Source organism: Chiloscyllium plagiosum, chromosome 36 (genome assembly GCF_004010195.1).
Source record: "Chiloscyllium plagiosum isolate BGI_BamShark_2017 chromosome 36, ASM401019v2, whole genome shotgun sequence".
In the NCBI taxonomy this organism is placed as follows: Eukaryota; Metazoa; Chordata; class Chondrichthyes; order Orectolobiformes; family Hemiscylliidae; genus Chiloscyllium; species Chiloscyllium plagiosum.
The window spans coordinates 37,367,739-37,388,711 of NC_057745.1; the positions used below are offsets into that span (position 1 = coordinate 37,367,739).

The 20,973-nt window shown below is 40.3% G+C and overlaps 1 protein-coding gene across 2 annotated transcripts; it reads left to right on the forward strand.

The window, feature by feature from the left end:
• Positions 1–1,651: 1,651 nt before the first annotated feature.
• On the forward strand, positions 1,652–16,623 carry ift46 (intraflagellar transport 46 homolog (Chlamydomonas)). Of its 2 annotated transcripts, XM_043677722.1 has the most exons (10): positions 1,652–1,741; positions 5,896–6,023; positions 7,355–7,429; positions 8,806–8,899; positions 9,292–9,420; positions 10,206–10,324; positions 11,006–11,072; positions 11,176–11,236; positions 14,156–14,241; positions 16,395–16,623. In XM_043677722.1, the coding sequence occupies exons 1-10, from the start codon at positions 1,682–1,684 to the stop codon at positions 16,485–16,487; spliced, it is 912 nt and encodes a 303-aa protein (XP_043533657.1). In that variant the 5' UTR covers positions 1,652–1,681; the 3' UTR covers positions 16,488–16,623. The 2 variants fall into 2 exon arrangements, with proteins under 2 accessions (XP_043533657.1, XP_043533658.1); XM_043677723.1 differs by lacking the exon at positions 14,156–14,241 and having other exon boundaries at positions 16,395–16,516.
• The last annotated feature ends 4,350 nt before the right edge of the window (positions 16,624–20,973 follow it).

The window sequence follows — 20,973 nt, forward strand, 5'->3', positions numbered from 1 at the left end:
GATAGATAGAGGAAGGTGCATGTTATCATTTGCAGACAGTATCATATGAAAAATAATGCATAGACTTGTATGATGTAACATATCTTGACAAAACTACAGTGGATGTGGTTGATGACAGAAATTATCAGAGATAAAGGCACATCAGAAGATACCAATGACGCTCTTCATGTTGATTGTAATGTGTTTCCACCTGACGTGTTTGCTTCCAATGTTTGGCCACGATCACCTGTATATATCTCTTGATATAATCTCTCATGTTTGTCCCTCCTTTTGTGAGAGCAGTGACTCCTGAAGGAGGTACAGTTCCAGGGACAGAGTGCTCTTCAGTTCATTACCCAAATAGCTATTGTAATGTGAGAATGCTGCTAATTCACAGCAGGAGGTAAAACAGGAGCCAAATTCCATTCTCACTCAATCTCCTGCACACAGTTACTTGAACAGGAATCGCTAGTTAGTGGTCCAGACACAAAAGACTGCAGAGTGTTTTTTTGCCAGGGAGACCACATCCCACTTCAGCTTCCCTTACTGTTCCTGACAGAACACCTGCTAACTCAGCACCTACTAGGCATCGAACTTGACAGCTTCCTGTTTTGACTTAGAGTCATTGAATCCTTTGTGTGTAAAGAGGCCATTCAGCCCTTCAGGTCTGCCCTGACCCTCCAAACAGCAGTCCACCCAGATCCAGCCTGTCCACCCTATCCCCATACTCCACATTTACCATAGATAATCCACCTTGCCTGATCATCCCTGACAACTGAGAAGCAATTTAGCATGGCCAATTCACCTAACCTGCACATCTTTGGACTATAGGAGGAAACTGGAACAACTAGAGGAAACCCATGCAGACATGGGGAAAACGTGCAAAGTCCGAACAGTCACCAGACGCTGGAATTGCACCTGGGTGCCTGCCACTGTGAGGCAGCCATGCTAACCACTGTGCCACCCCTCTGGTCACTGAGTAACCAAAATATAATGTTTCATTAAAGAGAATAACTGTTCAACCTAAACAGGTATTTTATACTCGGCTCCAGTTGCTATTTCGGAATGCATGGCCCTGCCACTGTCAGTACCCAGTCACTGTCTGCTCCTCCCTCTCGGGACTTCAACTGGAATTCAGTACTTAAATGTGTTTCACAGATCCTGCAATCATTGCATTAGAAAGAGTTATGCTGGAAAGATAGATTGTCCTCCTCCAAGTAACCCTTGGTATTTTACCACAAATCTGTAGTGAACTGTTAATGGATTTATTTGAACATACAGCTCATCTTTAAAATATATTAGTTAGCAAAGAGTGCTCTGACTCACTGGAATGAGCTGCTGAGGCCTGCAAAGAAGTATGAACAGAATTTATATCACAACCATTTGACTGTGTTCAGTTGTGCATAAGAATAAGTTACTAATTTGGATGAGAAGATGGGTGTCCACTCAGTCTCACTAATCGCACAGCATTCGTAAATATATCCCTTTCTTCTTAAAGTCACACTGTTTAATAACAATATTGAAATTTCTATGCCTGAGCCACGGCAGAAATAAAAACGTTATTTACCCATGTATCTCATAATATGAGCCTGCTGCACCTTTGTAGCCAGTTTTCATTAAGACTAAACTCTAAAGATTTTCTGAAATTTAATTTTCTCTACTTCTAGCTGGTCTCAGGTCAAACCGTTCCCAGACCAGACTCATGGCAGATAACAGCAGTGATGAGTATGAGGAGGAGAACAGTAAGATAACGTCCACTGAGGTAATGCATACATTCTCCACAACTACCAAGGGCTCTGCATTTTCCACAGCGTTACACCAACACTACACAAGGGAAAGGTGTGACTTGAAGGTAATGTCACCCAGGCAGGGCTCAAATCTCTGCGTATGCTGCTGTTAGCACAGGTTGGACAGCATACACATTCCTTTACATGTGCTTAACCCTACTGACTTGGATTTGGGTGTATGAATGTTTTTAAAGTGAAGAAACCTCATTGAAGGGCTAAAATCAGAAAGTCAGTACAGCATGGTGTTGGAAATAGTGGCCAAGAAGCCAAAATTAAATTAAAAAACAGCAATAAGATCATCAGTTCAAATTTGAAAGGCTATACCTGGAGGGAGCAGCATGCAGTGAAATGGTTAATTGGACTGTATCATTCTGTGCTGGAAATCATAATGGAATTGTGATAGGAATTCTCACACAATTTCTGTCCTCTGACCCTGTGGCAATGCAGTGTTACCTGACCCAACTGAAGGCAGTGTTCAATGATCTTTACCTCCTCTCGGGAAGATTTACCTAAATTTATGTGTTGTCTTTCTCCAGTTTAGTGACTTGAGGGTCTTAACAGCCAGAGAGCTATGTGTTTCTGCACCCTGAGTATTTAATATCTGTGGCAAGTTAGGCAAATTCTGGCTTTTCACAGAATATGAAAATACAGGCATTCCACAAAGGTAGTGGACTTGTCCCAGTCATCACTCAAGAAATTACAACACTGATAAATATAGAATAAGAATGCAATTGGATAGATTGTAAAAATGTAATTGAGAGTCTTTGTTCACTGCTGAGGTTAATGCATCTTTGCATGAGCAGCCATTTACATTAGCTGATGACTGAAGTTTTTGAAGTTCTGTTTGCTACTTAGTAAAGCCCCCATTTATATATAGAACATATAAAAAGGATGAATTAAAGAAGCTGTCAGGATCTTGAATGCAGGATGTCTCAACAAAATGTATTACATGATCACTGCTAGTGATGCCAGCTCCTGGGAGTAGCGGGAGTCGATAATCTGTCACCAAGTTCAACAAAAACCTTTGGGAAGATTATTCTCTTGATCTGATCAAGCAATCGAGCAGGCTTCAGAATTTTGCAATTTCTTATGATGCGTCGCTTGGATCCTCTGTATACATTCCAGAAGTCTCCTCCCTCAAGGATTTGACAGGCTCCAGATAGGAATGTAACAGATTAAAGCTGATTACTACCACTGGTACTCAAAGTGTCTGACCAGCTGGAAATTCTTCCAGTTTCTCTGTCCACTAGCATTGAAATGGTTCATTGTAAATTCACCGAGCAATTGACTGTTTCAGACCTTGACCTAATCCATGCTGTCCACTAGTCCCTGCCCTGGGATGATTTGTTTCAGGTGTAACAGTGGAAGGGTTTCTCTAACCCAAAGGATACCAATCAGCCAGGTTTCCTGTTCTGGATCACCATTCATTTTTCCTAGAAAATGCTGCGTGTATGTAGTTATTATAAATATTTAAACCTAGCCATTTGCAAACAAATCTGCTGACACTCACATCTGAAAATGATCAATAGGTGCAATTGCAGGTCACTGAAGAAGGAAGTAGATCAAGGTCCTCAAGTAAATAGTATTCCACTGCAGAGAATGGGTATGGGCTCAGCAGCAAGCTGAGATCCTGTCCATGAACAATAAAAGGGAGAGCTCCACAAGCTGAACGACCTTGTCTCAATTGGAGCTTTTTGTGCCCTTTTCAGAGAGGTATAAGTTAACATTGTGCCTGGTTCTTCTCAGATTTTAATTGATGTCAATTGATCACAGGTTCATGTAAAGATAACTTAGTAGGAGGCAGATGGTCCAAACCAGAGCTGAGCTCTAAGGAGCAAAAAGGTTTTGAATTGGATCCATGTTCAGTTGGTACTAATTGATATAATCTCATTGGGCTAATTTTTGTGCAAAAGTCCTAGATAAAACTGCCAAATTTGTGCAATTACCTGGTAGAGATTTTGTTTAAAGTAGATAAAGTTTGAAATCCCATGTATTTGCTTAGAAAATATACCACAAGATTCAATGGTTTTTAAACAAATCAACATTACTAAATTATACAAGTAAATGTAATACATTTTACAACATATAGTTATGTGTACACAATTTATCTATAATCCAGAATTAATGTGAAGTAAACATGAATTAATGTGGAAACTGGTAAAATATTTTTTATACCATACACATGACCCAGCATGTTCAGCCAAAACAAATCCTACAAATATCTCAGTAACCCACCCAGTTGAGCGTGATCTCTGTGTCACAAAATTTCTTTTAGAACTCTATCTCACTCAGAAGAATTTCAACACCTCTCTTTTAAAGCTGGTTTGGTCCCAACCAACAGCCGCTCAACCCCACCTAAATTTCACAGGTACGATCCTTAACCGAAAGGCACTCTTTTTCCAGATCTCTGTCAGATTTGCTCCTTGTCCCCACCTTACTGGTCATCTTTGCCAGCTGAGCTGACCTGAAATGTCATCCATTATATTGACCAGACTATTGTCTAGCATCTAAATGCAGGACTGTACTACTGCCAATAATTGCTCGGCTCTTAGAAGCTTAACCTCTTCTCCTGAGACTGCATCTCTCTGGTCAAACATAGCTGCACTCCAGAATCATTGGTGCAGTTCCAGCTTTTGAGCTGCTTTGAGCAGAACCCTAAAGCTCATGGACTGGCCTTTGCCCTAAGTGCATGAATCCAATTTCAATAGCAGTTCAGCACCATTGAGTCACCTTTACAGACTTTTGCACTCACTCACTGACTTGAACTGACTGTTGAATTGCTGTTCAGTGACCCTTAAATTGTTTTGATTAACTGATAGAAACACTCCAAGAGAGTTTTAAATGTGATTAGCAGTGGAACATCTTGTGCTTATGATGCAAATTACACAGGCTGCTGGCTTGCACAGCACGTATTATAACTACAAAGATATTGATTTTATAATAGTTGACAGTTAGAAAAGAGGCAGTCAGCCAAGGTTCCTGCTCCTGTACACTGTCCACAGGCCTTTGAGTAGATATTTGCTAGTCAATCCGTACAGTGATGTTATACATACTTCTGGAGCAGATAGGAATTGACCCCAGGCCTCCTGGAGATTTTTATTTAAGAAGGACAAGGTCCATCTTGTTAAGTTCATTTAGAATGCTGCGATATTTTTAATCAGCCTGTTTAAATGTGTTATAGGAGAAAGTGAGGTCTGCAGATGCTGGAGATCAAAGTTGAAACTTTATTGCTGGAACAGCACAGCAGGTCAGGCAGCATCCAGGGAACAGGAGATTCGACGTTTCGGGCACAGGCCCTTCTTCAGAATGTGTTATAACACACTTCTGGAGCAGGTGGGAGTTGAACTCAAGCCTCCTGGCTCAGGAGTAAGACAACTACCTCTGCACATCAAAAGCCCCTATTTTGAATTGATCTGTGCAAGCATATTCTGATACACTTCTGGCACAAGTGGGACTTGAATGTGGACATCCCATTTTTACTAATCTATTTATATTTTCTCATCAACCTGTTCAGAGATAATTTTACACACCTCTGGAGGAGGTGAGATTTAAACCTGGTTCTCCTGGCCCAGAGGTAGGGACATTACTAATGTGCCACAGGAACCCAAAGAATCTTATTAATTTTTAATTTCTTATGAACAACCTGTTCAGAAATGTTATGACACATCTCTGGATCAGATAGGACTTGAATCCAAGCCTCCTATTCTAGAACTAGGGACACAACCATAACATTACAGGAGCCCTGAGACCCTTGTGCAATATTTTCTACTGAACCTGCTCAGAGACATCATTACACCCCGCAGGAGCAGGTGGGACTTGCACCCAGGCCTCATGGATCAGAGTCAGGGACCACCACAGTCATGAGGTCCTAATTTATGCGTGGGAACAGGATCAGCCTCACCTGTAACTCTTAGAGTCCAGATTCTTGTTGTAAGCATCAGGCAGAGTACCAAAGTCAGCAACTCCTATAAAATTTCCAGAAAGAGACAATACGTCTAGGAGAGGGAACATTAAGAGTTTTTTCTCATAGATGGAAATAAAGTAGCAGCAAGCTTAGCAACAAGGGGAAAAGCTCAATAAGCTAAAGTTACGACTTAAAGATGGGCAGTTTTTTGCAACTATTCAACAGGAGAAGAAGAAAGGATCAAAGGCCATGCAGCAGGGGTTTGTGGAGAATGAAGATGAGGAGGAGGATGAGGATTCAGATGACACAGAATCTGATGATGATGATGAGGAGCATGGAGCACCACCAGAAGGGTGAGTCAAATCAAGCTGAGTGGAAATGAAAGCCAGAGAACTCAGCCTGATGGCTTGGTCATTGTCAACATCGAGTATTGAGCTGTTGCAGGAAGAGTAAGGCTTTATTCCTCTTGCACGCGCTTTTAAATCAGACACGAATCACATCATTCTGAATTCTGTAAGAAGCCTTCTTTTCTTTTGTTAATTAGGTTATTTGATTTAGTCAAACAAATATATTGGTGCAGATTGAAACTGCCACTGGTTTAGGAAACATATGTTTGTAATGTACATTTCCATAAATAAAATTTTATAAACTGTCTAAAGTTTAAGCTCTGGTTCTCACATTCACCATCTAGCTTTCTAGATTAGAATATTAACTTTTTAATGCTCCCTCACTTGAGACAAAGCCTGTTATAATTGGCTATTCACACTTCACAATTGCAGGAATTGTTCAATTGCTAAAACTACTTATGATTTTTATCAACCAATGTGTACTGTAGGCAAATCATGCCACTAGAAAGTACTCACTATATGCAGTCAACAATTGTACTCAATTAGTATCTTTGGAGACCACTAAGGTTTTTCTGTAGAGCTCTTGATGTCTGAAGCTGTAAGTGGCAAGATTTTGAGATTGATATTCCAAGTCCACAGTCAGTGTTTTCAGTCAGGCAATTCTTTTGAACCTGTTTACAATTTCACAGGAAATGCAGAGAAAGTAATTCATTGCTCTCCATGTCTCTGGCACATTTGCCAATGTTTTCTAGTCTGATTTTTTGATTTAACATCATTGTTAACTCATTTAAAATGACCAATTTATTCGTAGCTTTTATTTTTCACACAAAATAATGCCTTTGGGCTCATCGGCGTTGATCATACCATGAGCTGATCCCATTCACACTGTGTGCTTTCGTTGCATTGTGGTCGAGGGGAACCTGAGCATTACCCAGAAGTTGAACAGAGAGCTTTGTTGCTGTGTATCCCTGTACTAGGTGCATAAATGGTATGAGCACGTACTCTTCTCACACAACAGACAGTATATTTATGCCAAAATAAGAAACATTAGTTGCAAGATGAGACATGAAATACTAAGATTCTTTTTACTTTTATCTTTAAAAAGGTAAGCTTTTTAAAGATAAAAGGATTTTAATGAGATCTTAATTCTTAAGTCCTTGAGTTTTCTGAGTTTTGTCTTTTAACAGACTCTCTCTTATCTCACTATTTAGAGATTTTCCTCATATTATTTTCTGTGGTACCATGTACAGAATTAGTTTAATGTCAGATCTAATTATTGTTATTAGAATCAGGTACTGACTCACTACCCATAATTTATAATGTTCTGTCTCTTTCAGTGCATATGATCCTGCAGATTATGAGCATCTTCCCACTTCCAATGAGATAAAGGAACTGTTCCAGTATATCACCAGGTAAAAGTCACGAATAATTTGTTTCAAGTAGATTTTGTTTTTCATGGGATGGGGATGCCACTGGCAAGGACAGTATTTGTTGACCGTCGCTGGATGCATTTGCACTGAGTGACTTGCCATGTCATTTCAGAGAGCAGTTAGGAGTCATCCACATTCCTGTTGTTCTATGGTGCTTTTATATTCTAGCGATTGTTTTAGAGAATCTCCTATGGCAGAACTTTAGCAACAGTATCCTCCAGTTTACATTCTCACCTGCCTCAATTTTCCCTGAGGTGTGAGGCAGAAGGATCCACTGATTGCTGCTGAGATGCATACATTGCAAGAGGAGTAGGCCAATCAGCCTTTTGAGCTGGCTCCCCATTTAATGTAATCACAGCTGACTGAAAACTTCAAAAATGCCTTTTTCCCACTTTATGTTCATAACCCTTTCTAACTCATTCTGTACCTGTACAACATGTATTTGTGCACCAGCACAGTTTACTCAACTCATTATCTTCCTGTACAATATGCACTTGTCTCTTAATATTTTCATGGGGTGTGCGCGTTAATAGCTAGGCCAGCCTCTATTGCCCATCTCTAATTGCCGTAGAAAGTTAATGTTGAGTTGCCTTCTCAAACCACTGCGGTTTTTGGGGCCTGAGGAAACCTGCAGTGTTGTTAGGAAGGAGATTTCAGGATTCTAACCTAGCAACAGTCAAAAAATGTTGATGTAATTCTAAGTCAGGATAGTGTGTGGCATGGAGGGGACCTTGCAGGTGGTGGTGTTCCTAGACATTTGCTGCTCCTGTCCTTCTGGGTGGCAGTTGCTGAGGATTTGGAAGCTGCTGCTAAAGTAAGTTTGGTGAGTTGCTGAGGCACTGTTTACCTGCACAGTACATACATAACCTGCAGAGAAAATACTTCCACCAGGAAATCCAAAACCAGTGACCAACCAACAATCCAAGGTGACTCATAAATCCAATACTGAATCAAATAGATGGTTGGCCTCTGATTTTGGATTCTCCTCATGGAAATATTTTCTCCATATCTACCTCAGTGACTTATAAATCCCAGCAGGGAATTAAAAGATTTGCTGAGAAGGCTGAGAGAAAATGAATATATTTGAAGGTAATTCGATGGAATGTAAAGACCTGTACAGACTAATTGGGCTAAATGTTCTGTTTCCTTGCTGTATGTATTTTATGTAATTCTTTGTACTTATAACACTATTGCCTTCTTGAGAATAATTAAAGATGGGTAATAAATGCTCCCCAGTCAGCAACACCCTTATTCCATGAAAGAACAAATTAAAAAACAGTTTGCCTCTTAAATGCATCAATGCTGTTAAACGAGTCTAGAGAAGTGTTTTTGACTGCTTTTGGCTTTGTGTGTGACAGATATACTCCGCAATCCATTGAGCTGGACCATAAGCTGAAGCCATTCATTCCAGACTTCATTCCTTCAGTGGGTGATATTGATGCCTTTTTGAAGGTTCAGAAATTAAATATTTATATTATCACAATTCAGTTTCCTTTTCTACATTGTTATTTTTCTGAAGTTAATTTTGTTTTTAGTTTGTTATTCAAACACTTGTAATTATTCTTTTTATCTCTTAACAGTGCTGATGAATTACTGTCTGTTCCACATACTGCAGAAACATATCAAACTAGGAAGTGGTCTTGACAACCTAATTCACTGATCCGATATTAGGATGAATAATACTCACATAATACCTTGGTCCAATTAGACACAGCTCAGCATATTACAGCACATTAAACTGTTTACAGATTTCAGCCCCTCCAGCACACCAGCACCTCATAAAAATTAATTTAAAAATGACTTTGAATTCCCATTTGCTGAGTTATTTCCCATGTGACCTGCAGGTACCTCGCCCTGATGGGAAACCTGACAACCTGGGCCTGATCCCATTGGATGAACCTTGTGCGAAGCAGTCTGATCCGACTGTTCTGTCACTGTGGCTGACAGAAAATTCGAAACAGCACAGTATCACGGTAAAGAGCTGGATGTTTAATAGAGGTGATGCAGCTTCTTCTGGGAGCTGGTGCTCTAGTAATATTACTGATTAACTCAAGCACCAAAAGCAGTTCAGTGCTGTCACTAGGAATTCATAGAATGCAATGGCGATTGTGTGAAATGTTTGCGGTGCATCTGCTTAAACTGTGAATAGTATCCAGTCACCTAATTCTAGATTATACTGTAGAGGCATTTCTGGAGAAAGTGCATTGAACTGTAGCATTGACGTATTGTTGATTACAGGCACCTAGGAATTGCAATCTTCCAAAAAAACTATTGATGCTGTGGCTCAGTTAAAAATTTCAAAACTGAATTGATTGACTTTTTTTGTTAGATAAGACTTTTAACAATTAAAGAACAAAGAAAGATATTTGGAGCGAAGATACAGAACAGTCATAATCTAACTGAATAACCTCCTGTTGGTATATGGGACAGATTTGAAAGAATTAATTTCGAGTTGCATGCAAGATGGAGTTTTTCATTTAATGGTGGAGTATGGGGTGCACACGGTGCCAGAATTGGAGGAGCATAGGTATCACAGTGTTGTGGGCTGGACGGTGTTAAAGAGAAAGAGAGAGCTGAAGAAATGGAGGGATTTGAACACATATGGTTCATTTTAAATTTGAGGTACAGATCTGTGACTGAGTGGATGAGGAAAGCAAAATGGAGAAATCTGTCTATGGTTCAAATTCTGGCACAACACCTATAAAAGGCTTCAAAGTACTTTTTGTGGTCAAGTTACTGTTCCTGTCTTGCACAACAGCAATTAAAGGTGAAAAGCCTGGAGAATGCAGAGAAAAATCCGAAAGCTCTTGATAACTGGATGGACAGCATCAGTGAACTGCATCATTCCAAACCACCTGCCAATATTCACTATACCAAGTGAGTGATGTATGTTCCCTTTTGTGCTCCTTCCTGTCTCCAGTGCTAGCTTCATTGCCCTAGATATTCAGGATCCAAACAGCAGCATGGTTGTGTTCAGTTTCCTCCACAGTTGCAATGACGATGAATACTTAGTCATGCTGTGGTACCACGGATGTGGTATCTGAAGCCATCTCTCTGTGCTGCATCTTTGAACGTTTACAGGATATCCTTTCGTGGCTTGGTATGTTTGTCTAACTGATGACTGAGCTGCACTGAGCAGGAAGCTTCCCAAATAGATTTTTCCTAACCCACACTCGATGTTGAATTTTTTGAATTCAGCAGTAAGCTTTTATGCACTTGTCTTCAACACTAAATTAGGGAGAGCATGAGCTCGGGGATCCTTCTCCTGATCACTGTCAGTGGAAAGGGCAAGGGCAGTACATGATGTCAAGGCTTGGTTCAATAGCCATTGATATTCATTGGCTCATCTTGAATATGATTTGGAGATGCCGGTGTTGGACTGGGGTGTACAAAATTAAAAATCTCACAATGCCAGGTTATAGTCCAACAGGTTTAATTGGAAGCACACTAGCTTTCGGAGCGACGCTCCTTCATCAGGTGATCAGAGCCTTGAGAAGAGGGGAATAAACCCTCAGCTTGTAGCTATGGCTTGAAGCAAGTTCCTGTTCTTCCTTTTAGGCCGATGCCTGATATTGAAGCTCTCATGCAAGAATGGCCACCAGAGTTTGAAGAACTGCTAGGAAAGGTTAGTAAGTCTGATTAAGGCTGCAACCGTATGCATTTTATTAGCATTGTGAGCATGAAATATTTCTCTCGGTGACTACATTAAATAACTCCTTTCATCATAGGTGAGCCTGCCTACAGCAGATATCAACTGTGAGCTAACCCAATACATTGACATGATCTGCGGTAAGCACAACTGTTAGCATTAAGTAATCAGCAAGTAAAAAGCTAATAGTACATTGGGTAACTTTGAAACACCTGCCAAACAGTGCATGTCAGAACTCTCTTCCATCTCTGATCAGACCTGGGTGATCATTCAGCCTGAGGAGATGAGCTGCTGTGTTCACTGTACGATCTTCCATTTAAGAAAACTGCTTCTTTCAGTTGAACCATCTCCTCAGGCATAACAGTGGCCATCTCCTCAGCCTCAGCAGCTCAAGGCAAGGGACAGGAACAGATTGACATGTTGTTGACTGTCCAGTAGATAGTGTGTAGGGATCATTCAGGCTCACACTTGGCTGTGATGTTTCCTTCATGCCTCATGTTTCGACCACTAACGTGGCTGGTGAGGAATAGATAGTTTAGAGTCCTGTGGAACTGGCCCTCAGCAGGATCTAGTATCTGACACACAGAAGCAGAAAAAATCTGTATGTTTCAACCATCACCATAGAACTGAGAACAGAAAATGTCATTGTGAAGTTGTGGAAATAACACTAGCCCACTGCACTGTACTATATTGAGCTCAGACCCACATCTTTGCACCAGAACACCAACCAACAATAGAGATCGTCATGACTGTTGTTGGAAAACAAAAATAAAATGTTAAAATGCTGGGAATACTCAACAGGTCTAGCAGTGTCAGTGGTGAGAAAAGTGGAGTTAGCAATTATCATTAACTCTGTTTTGCTGTCCACAGCTGCAGACAGAGATGCTGAATATTTTGTTAATTCTGGGCATACTTATTAATTAAAACCAATCATCAGTGCGATTTCTTTTTCTTTTTGAGAAGATTTGTAGCTCAGGTTGATGTTCAAGTTATAAGTTTGCTCGCTGAGCTGGCAGATTTGTTCTCAGATGTTTTGTCACCATGCTAGGTAACATCATCCTCTGGTGAAGCGCTGGTGTTCTGTCCCAGTTTCTATTTGTGTGTCATGGTCTCTTAAGGTGGGTGATATTTCCAGTTCTTTTTCTCAGATGTTGGTAAATGTAGTCTAAATCAATGTGTTTATGATGGAGTTCCGGTTTGAATGCCAGGCCTCCAGGAATTCCCATGCGTGTCTCTGTTCAGCTTGTCCAAGTATGGATATGTTGTCCCAGTTAAAATGGTGTCCTTCTTCATCTGTGTCTATGGATACCAGTGATAGTTGGTCATATCTTTTGGTGGCTGGTTGGTGCTTGTGTATCCTGGTGGCTAGTTGTTTATCTGTCTGTCCGATGTAATGTTTGTTACAGTCTTGCGAAGTATTCTGTATATGAATTTGTTTTGCTAGTTGTTGATACAGGTTCCTTTAGGTTCATCAGTAGCTGTTTCAGTGTGTTAGTAGGTTTGTGGGCTACCATGATGCCAAGGGGTCGGAGTAGCCTGGCAGTCATCTCCGAGATATCTTTGTTGGGTAATGTGGCTAGAGTCTCTAGGCACGTTGTGTCTACTTTCTGGATTAGAGTGGTTATGGAAAAGCACAGCAGTTCAGGCAGCATCCGAGGGATTTTCCTGCTCCTGGGATGCTACCTGAACTGCTGTGCTTTTCCAGCACCACTCTAATTCAGAATCTAGTTTCCAGCATCTGCTATCATTGTTTTTACCACGTTGTGTCTACTCGTTTGGGCTTGTTGTTTTGGAATTGGCGGACTATGTTTATTGGATCCAGAGTGTGGTGCTGGAAAAGCACAGCCGGTCAGGCAGCATCTGAGGAGCAGGAAAATCAGAATCAAAAGCTTTTGCCTGAAACATTGACTTTGCTGCTCCTCGGATGCTGCCTGACCTGCTGTGCTTTTCCAGCACCACACTCTCCACTCTGATCTCCAGCATCTGCAGTCCTCACTTTCGCCTGTGTTTATTGGGTACCCAATCTGCTTGAATATTCTGTATAGGTATTTTTCTTCTGCTGTTTGTCGTTCCTGGGTGCTGCAGTGTGTCATGGCCCGTTTAAATCATGTCCCGATGCAGCTCCATTTGTGGGTTTTGGGATGATTGCTTCTATAGTTAAGTATCTGGTCTGTATGTTGCTTTCCTGTAGACGCTGGATTGCAGTTCTCCATTAATTGTTCATTCCACTGTGACACCTAGGAAGTGGAGTCTGTTGTTGTTCTCCTCTTCTGTGAAATTTATGCCAGTAAGGATGTTGTTGATGATGATGTAGGTTTCCTCAAATTTTTTCCGTTTTGTGATGACAAAGGTGTCATCCACGTAGCGAACCCAAAGTTTGCATTGAATTTGGTTGGGTTGGCATCATGGTATCCCATAAACCTACCTTTACACTGAAACAGCTACTGATGAATCGAACAACCAGCAAAACAAATGTCATTTACAAAATACCATGCAAGAATTGTAACAAACGCTACATTGGACAAAAAGGGCAGAAAACTAGCCACCAGGATACGAAAGCACCAACTAGCCACCAAAAACTAACCAACTATCAATGGTATCCTTACATACAGATGAAGGACAACTCATCCATCCTAGGACAGGCTAAACAGAGACACCCACCGGAATTCCTAGAGGTCTGACATTCAAACTGGAACTCCATCAATAAACTCATCGATTTGGACCCCATTTACCAACCTCTGAGAAAAAGAACCAGAAATGATATCACTCACCTCAACAGACCAGGGCACACAAATAGAAAGCAGGACAGAACACCAGCGCTTCACCAGAGGCTCACTGATGATATTACCGAACATGGTGACGAAACGTCTGAGTACAAACCTACCAGCTCAGCGAGCAAACTTACAACCTGAGCAATAATCAGTGGTTCTTCATGAGTTCATTAACTAAATCTCTATTGAAACATTCCCTTTAACTGGCTCCAGTCTAGACTGTTAATACTAATATTCTGTATGTCTTTGTTGTTTCAAAACTTCTTATTTTGCCGCTTCCTTCCACAGCAATCCTCGATATTCCTGTATATAAGGACCGCATTCAGTCCCTACATGTGCTTTTCACCCTTTACTCTGAGTTCAAAAATTCACAGGTAAGAGTCATTAGGATAGAGTCTGAAAAATCTGGGTCTCTGTCTCTTCTCTGAGCCAGATTCAGCTAGTAGGCTGTAATCAATGCCTGGTAGATTCTTCTACAAACAGCAATTTTGTAAATGCTCCCACCATCTTTCCTGTTTCTATCTTCAGCAATAGTTGCAATCTGCTGTGGAAGACGCTTATACTAAATGAAGGCAGCAGCTCTGGTTCAGTGGGTGTCACTCTTGCCACAGTGGATTGTGGGTTTAGATTACACTGAGTGAGTGCTGTACTGTTGGAGGGTCAGTACTAAGGGAGTTGTGCTGCAATGTTGGAGGGTCAGTACTGAGGGAGTTGTATGGCACTGTTGGAGGGTCAGTACTGAGGGAGTTGTATGGCACTGTTGGAGAGTCAGTACTGAGGGAGTTGTGCTGCACTGTCGAAGGTCAGTACTGAGGGAGTTGTGCTGCACTGTCGAGGGTCAGTATTGAGGGAGTTGTATGGCACTGTTGGAGAGTCAGTACTGAGGGAGTTGTGCTGTACTGTTGGAGGGTCAGTACTGAGGGAGTTGTGCTGCACTGTCGGAGGTTCAGTACTGAGGGAGTTGTGCTGCACTATCGGAGAGTCAGTACTGAGGGAGATGTACTGCACTATTGGAGAGCCAGTACTGAGGGAGCTGTGCTGCACTGTCAGAGTGTCAGTACTGAGGGAACACTACACTGCTGCCTTTCAAATGAAATATAAAGCAATGGCACATGTAAATGTAAAGATTCATATGGCCACTATTTTAAAGAAAAGGAGGGGAGTTGTCCTGAATGTCCATGGTAACTTGATGACTAAAGAAAATGATGTGGAAATAATTTAATTGCAGCTTGTGCAACTCTATCATGCACAGAGTCCTGCATCTCCTTTGCCACATTGCACCTTCAACAGTATTCAATTAGCTGAAAATTGCTATAGGGCATCATGAGAACATGAAAGGTTCTATAGAAATAGGCTGCACCTGTGGCAATGCAAATTCTGGGTGGAACACAATACACACACAGGTATAATTGAAGTGATGCTTGTACGTTCCCTTTCAGTAACTGTGTTGTATCAGTGCTTTGGCTCTTGAAGACACTGACACTGTTCTACAATGATCACAGTGGCTGTGGCAAACACAATGATGTTAATTCAGCAGAGTTGTAATAAGTAGCTTTTCAACTGCTTCAGCAAGAGCAGTTGAAAATGCCAGAAACTCTGGTGTTGTAAGAAATGTTGAAATTACTAACTCCGTAACTTACTGAAAATAAGTTGGTTATTGGGAATAATGTACATCCAGTATGTGTTAAAGATGCAGCTTTTTTTCTGATTTACACTTTACCTCTGAAAAGGCAATAGTTAGAAACATTTTTTTTCTTTATTTTTGAACTAGGAGTAGGCAGTTCAATCCATTGAGTCTGCTCCACCATTCAGTTAGCTTGTGACTGATATGTTTGTGTTTCAAATTCCACATTCCGAGCTACACCCAGTAACCTTTGATTCCATTGCCTAATGAGAGTAAATCTATCTCCACCTTAAATATCCAATGCACCTGTCTCCTCCTCCTGAGGCAATGTCTTCAAATGTTGCACAGCCCTCTGCGAGAAGATCATTCTTCTCAACTTTGTCCTGAAAGGGCAACCTTATTTCATTTAAAATCAGTGCCGCCTACTTCTATACTCACCCACAAGTGGTAACCTCCCTTACATGTCTACCTTGTCAAGACAGTTCAGGATCTATACCCTGCAATCAAGTCACTCCTCACTCTTCTAAACTCCAGTGGAAACAAACCCAGTCTGTCCAACCTTTCCTCAGAAGGCAACACACTCATTTCAATATCAATCTAGCAAGCCTCATCTGAACCACCTCCAATGCATTTTATATCCTGCCTTAATGCCATGTCTAACTGGAACATAACATTATTCCTTTAATTTTCAATTCCTATTGTATTCCATTAGCTGTCTTTTTGTGATTCCTGAACTAGACCACTCAACACCTCAGACTTCTGCACTCCTCCTCCTCCTTTTAAATAATACTCAGCTTTTTGTTCCTCTTGCCAAAACGATCTTCATATTTTCCCACATTATAGCCCATGCCTTTTGTTATAAATACTTGCAGAAAGCAATCAAAGGTTCTGTTCTCTTTGCAGCATTTCAAAGCTCTCGCAGAAGGGAATAAAGTGAGCAGCTGTGAGGAACCTCCATCCCACAGTGCAGAAGTGGACGCAGTAGCATTCGACTGAGTAGCACCTCTTTAGCAAATTATTCTCTCTGATGGAAAAGTCATAATCTTCCTTTTGTTCTAAATACAAACATTAAGTTGTTTTATTTTTATACTTTCTGTATAGTTTTTCCTAATAAATATTATTCTGTACAATGTCTCTCCTCGTTGGTTATCATGTCTATCATAACTGGACAAATATGTCACAGGGACCTTATACATACTGTTACATCTGTCAGCAGATTTTAGTTGAATGTGTGGTCATCCATCAACTTTGCCATCAGGTATAATTTTTATTTTAAAGTTTCACAGACATAGCAGAAAGGGAGGTAAAGATTCACTATTCAACGTGTTCTTTGCTGTTGTGGTGCGTTATGATCCTAGCTGATAGTAATACCATACAAGTCAGTTCCCAGAATGAAAGCTGGATTGATAAACTGTAAGTTTTATTTTTACAATTTGTTTACCGTGGTGGTCAGTTACCGAACTTATTCACAAGAGGCTGCCACATGTGCTTAAACAAAATAACATCAAAGTTTATCATAAAAGGGGAAAAAATTGCAAACTTTTATAAACTATACAAACTATAATTTTGTTACAGACATCAAGTGAAGATTCAACTGTTTTTTTACACACAACCTTTAGAGGTACTCAAACCACAGTCAGAGGTCATTCTGTCTCCACTTTAAACTTGCTTGTTCCATTTATATGGTTGAACTTGATTTCAAATCTGTGCATTCATTCAATGTTAATGCATGTTGCCTTGAGCCCTTTGAACAAACGGCTAACACAGCTCATTTATTTAATAACATGCATTTCTTAAATTCCTGTTAAGCTGCCCTGCTGCAGTTACAAGCCATCTCTCTCTTGATGAAACACACACACACACAGCCTGGTCTTTGGGTGGTTCTCGCCCAGCCCACATCTCATGAGTTCCATCTCTCTATCACATTTTTTTTCCTATCTACCCTTGTTTCTAATGCACTAAATTACTTGCCTCAAACTCTAAGGCTGTTAAACCTTCATCAAAAATGTATGTATCAACCAACATCAGACACCCTGTTACCACTCAGAAAAAAATTAACATTAAACTAAAATTGAGTTTTTTCCCTTGGTGCACAATATGAAAATACAAATCAAACATAAAGCTGTACATGTTTTGTCCAATTTAGAACCCAAACAATAACATGTCATGAATCTTCATTGCAGATACAAATCCAATCCTTCTCTATAAATGTTTCATCAAAGCTCATTTAGGAAAAACAGTCTGAGAATTTTGTCTCTGACCCTTGAAGGTGATCAAACAAGTTTTAGGGGCTTCAGTGACTTGAAGACAACCTCGAGAGACCCAGGTACCTTCTATGTTTAGTTATTCTTGAAAACATGTCCAGCTCCTTTCTGAGTTCCCAATGAAACTGCTTTGATTGCACATAACTGCAATACATTCTCACAGCTCTACTGAAAAGGAGCGGCTCTTAGCATCTAAACATAATTCAGTGCTTGTATAACTAATAATCATATCCACTGTTCTCCCTGACCTATGATGGTCATAGAGTCATAGAGATGTACAGCACGGAAACAGACCCTTCGTTACAACCAGTCCATGCCGACCAGATAACCCAATTCAATCTATTCCCACCTGCCAGCACCTGGACCATATCCTTCCAAACCCTTCCTATTCATATACCCATCCAGGTGCTTTTTAAATGTTGCAATTCAACCAGCTTCCTCTGGCAGCTCATTCCATACACACACGACCCTTTTTGTTATTTCTAAAATCTCAATCAAAGCCACTGAAAGACTACACTTTGAAAGTTCCCCCTTAGGTCTCTTTTCTACCTTTCCCCTCTCACCTAAACCTATGCCCTCTAATTCCGGACTCCCCCACCCCAAGGAAGTGACTTTGTCTATTTATCCTATGATTTTACCCCTCGTGATTTTATAAACCTTTATAAGGTCACCCCTCAGCCTCTGCGCTCTGGGGAAAACAGGCCCAGTCTGTTCAGCCTCCCCTATAGCTCAAATCCTCCAATCCTGGCAACATCCTTGTAAATCTTTTGTGAACCTTCTCAAGCTTCAGAACATCCTTCCTATAGGAAGGAGACCAGAATTGCACGCAATATTCCAACAGTAGCCTAACCAATGTCCTGTACAGCTACAACATGACCTCCCAACTTCTGTACTCAATGCTTTGACCAATAAAGGAAAGCATACGAAACGCCGCCTTCACTATCCTATCTACTTGCAACTCCACTTTCAAGGAGCTATGAACCTGCACTCCAAGGTCTCTTTGTTCAGCAACACTCCCGAGGACCTTACCATTAATTGTATAAATCCTGCTAAGATTTCCCTTCCCAAAATGCAGCACCTTGCATTTATCTAAATTAAACTCCATCTGCCACTTCTCAACCCAATGGCCCATCTGAGCAAGATCCTGTTGTAATCTGAGGTAACCTTTTTCGCTGTACACTACACCTCCAATTTTGGTGTCATCTGCAAACTTACTAGCTATACCTCTTATGTGCACATCCACATCATTTATATAAATGGTGGTGTTGTGGGTAAATACCACAAGCTATCTTTAATTCAGTTACTTATTAAGAAATCTCTCAATCAAGTACTGAAATAATGGTTTTAACTTTATTAGATGTAGCAACCAAGTAAGACCCCTCAACTGAGTAAGTTAAGCCTCACAACCCAGCTTGGCTATTACCCAGTTAATGATGGAATTTAGATATGATTTCAACCAGCAGTGTTTGTCTCTGATGTCCAGATTTTGATCGAAGTGCAGTGTTGTTTTCAAAGTTCTGCTGAAGAGTAGTTCTGATGTTAAAGTCTTATATGGTTTCTTCATCCTTCAGGTCTGTGGGATCACATTATTTTTGATCTTTTAGATTAATTTGGATGAAAGATTGACTACTCTGGAACCATTAAGTCTGCAGCTTGCTGCCTTATCAGTAGTTTCTCTGTTTCTAGTTATATTTGGCATTGACTGTCTGTTTGAAGACACAACTCTCCTGTGATTAACTCCTTAAATTCTTCAGTAGGGCAATCATTTGTCGTTGTGGCATAAAGCAGCCAGTTATCAAGTGATGTCAAAACAGTTTTGTTGATGTAATTTTGACTCCTCCCAGATGTGGCTGATTGCTTTCACTTACTGTATAAGTTTATCAGTATCCCTTAATAGTTTATTCCAGTCAGAGTTATTGCTGCTTCTTTCAATCCAAGAACCATTATTCATGTCCTGAAGTTTACACTGCCACAGAAGTCTGATTAAACTGATTCTTTTTGTTATTTCTAAAATCTTAATCAAAGCCACTGAAAGATTACACTTTGAAAGGCTACTCCTTCAGAAGTATTTTACAAATCCTTTATATCCCTCACCTTTATATTAAATGCACTTTGAGGTTTTGTGCAAAGTCAAAACATTTGTTATTCGTCATTTAATTATCCCATTTATATACAAACACACTGTTCCTTTTTACAATAACCTTACAACAGCTTTCAAGATTTATGCATTATAATTCCCAGGTCATTTTCCCATTCAGTAAACTCGAATACATAACCTGCATGATATACACATGCTTTACGTTACAGGATATTGTTGCATCATGCTGTGTTTCCTATACAGTATTGAAAACGATCTGCCAGCCACCAACCCGTTCTCCCATTGTAATTGCCTTCACTCCCAGTACTGTACTTGAATATTGGTATTGTTTGTAAGTCCTCAGTTAGTTGCTTAGTACAGGTTTCCAAATTGGAGATGGTCTTGAAGAACGATGGCGTACAACACAGACCCCATAAATGAACAACCCTTTGCTGTACTGCTATCATTAATACCTGACTGCTCACATAATTTATCAGAATACATCCAATATCTTCTAAAACCCACAATTTGCTCACCAATCCTACATGCTGCAACTTTCCTCTCAGCTTTTCATATATCACTTTTTAAAAGTCTATATTGAGAATGTTAGCGATGCCTCTGACATCCACTGACTGGTTCCCAAAGCTCTCCCTCACTTTCCATTGGGATTTTTGATTCCAATGAGATTAATTAATACATTGAGTTTAATTAACGTAAACTAATTGTTATAAGAGATTAACAGCCTTAATGAGATCACAGGCCCTCTATTCATGATACTTAATCATTTTCTGTTTATTAACATGTACTTAGTTCTATGTAGGTAGTAGCTAACATATTAGACAACATTGTCTTTGATAATTCACAGCATCTTCATATTGTTACAAAGACTATTTTAATATTGCTTGGAGGACTTGAGTTTTGAAGGATTGAGGGGAAACCTAATTATTTCAAGTTCCATGGAAATTCCTGAGCTGCTGCTTTGAGATTATTGAATATTCCCGGCAGATGTTGAAGATTTATTTAAAAATAGGGCTCCTTGTGAATCACATGACTGATAACTGCTTGTTTCGCTGTTGACTTCTGCTGGTGCTGTTCTTGATCAATGACTGACTTGAAGATGATCTTGGTTTATTTGGCTGAA

Coding starts and splice junctions, on each gene's coding strand:
- ift46 (XM_043677722.1), top strand. CDS start 1,682: ATGGCAGATAACAGCAGTGATGAGTATGAGGAGGAGAACAGTAAGATA. Junction 11,073..11,175: donor TTGAAGAACTGCTAGGAAAG/GTTAGTAAGTCT, acceptor CTTTCATCATAG/GTGAGCCTGCCTACAGCAGA. Junction 11,237..14,155: donor ATACATTGACATGATCTGCG/GTAAGCACAACT, acceptor TTCCTTCCACAG/CAATCCTCGATATTCCTGTA.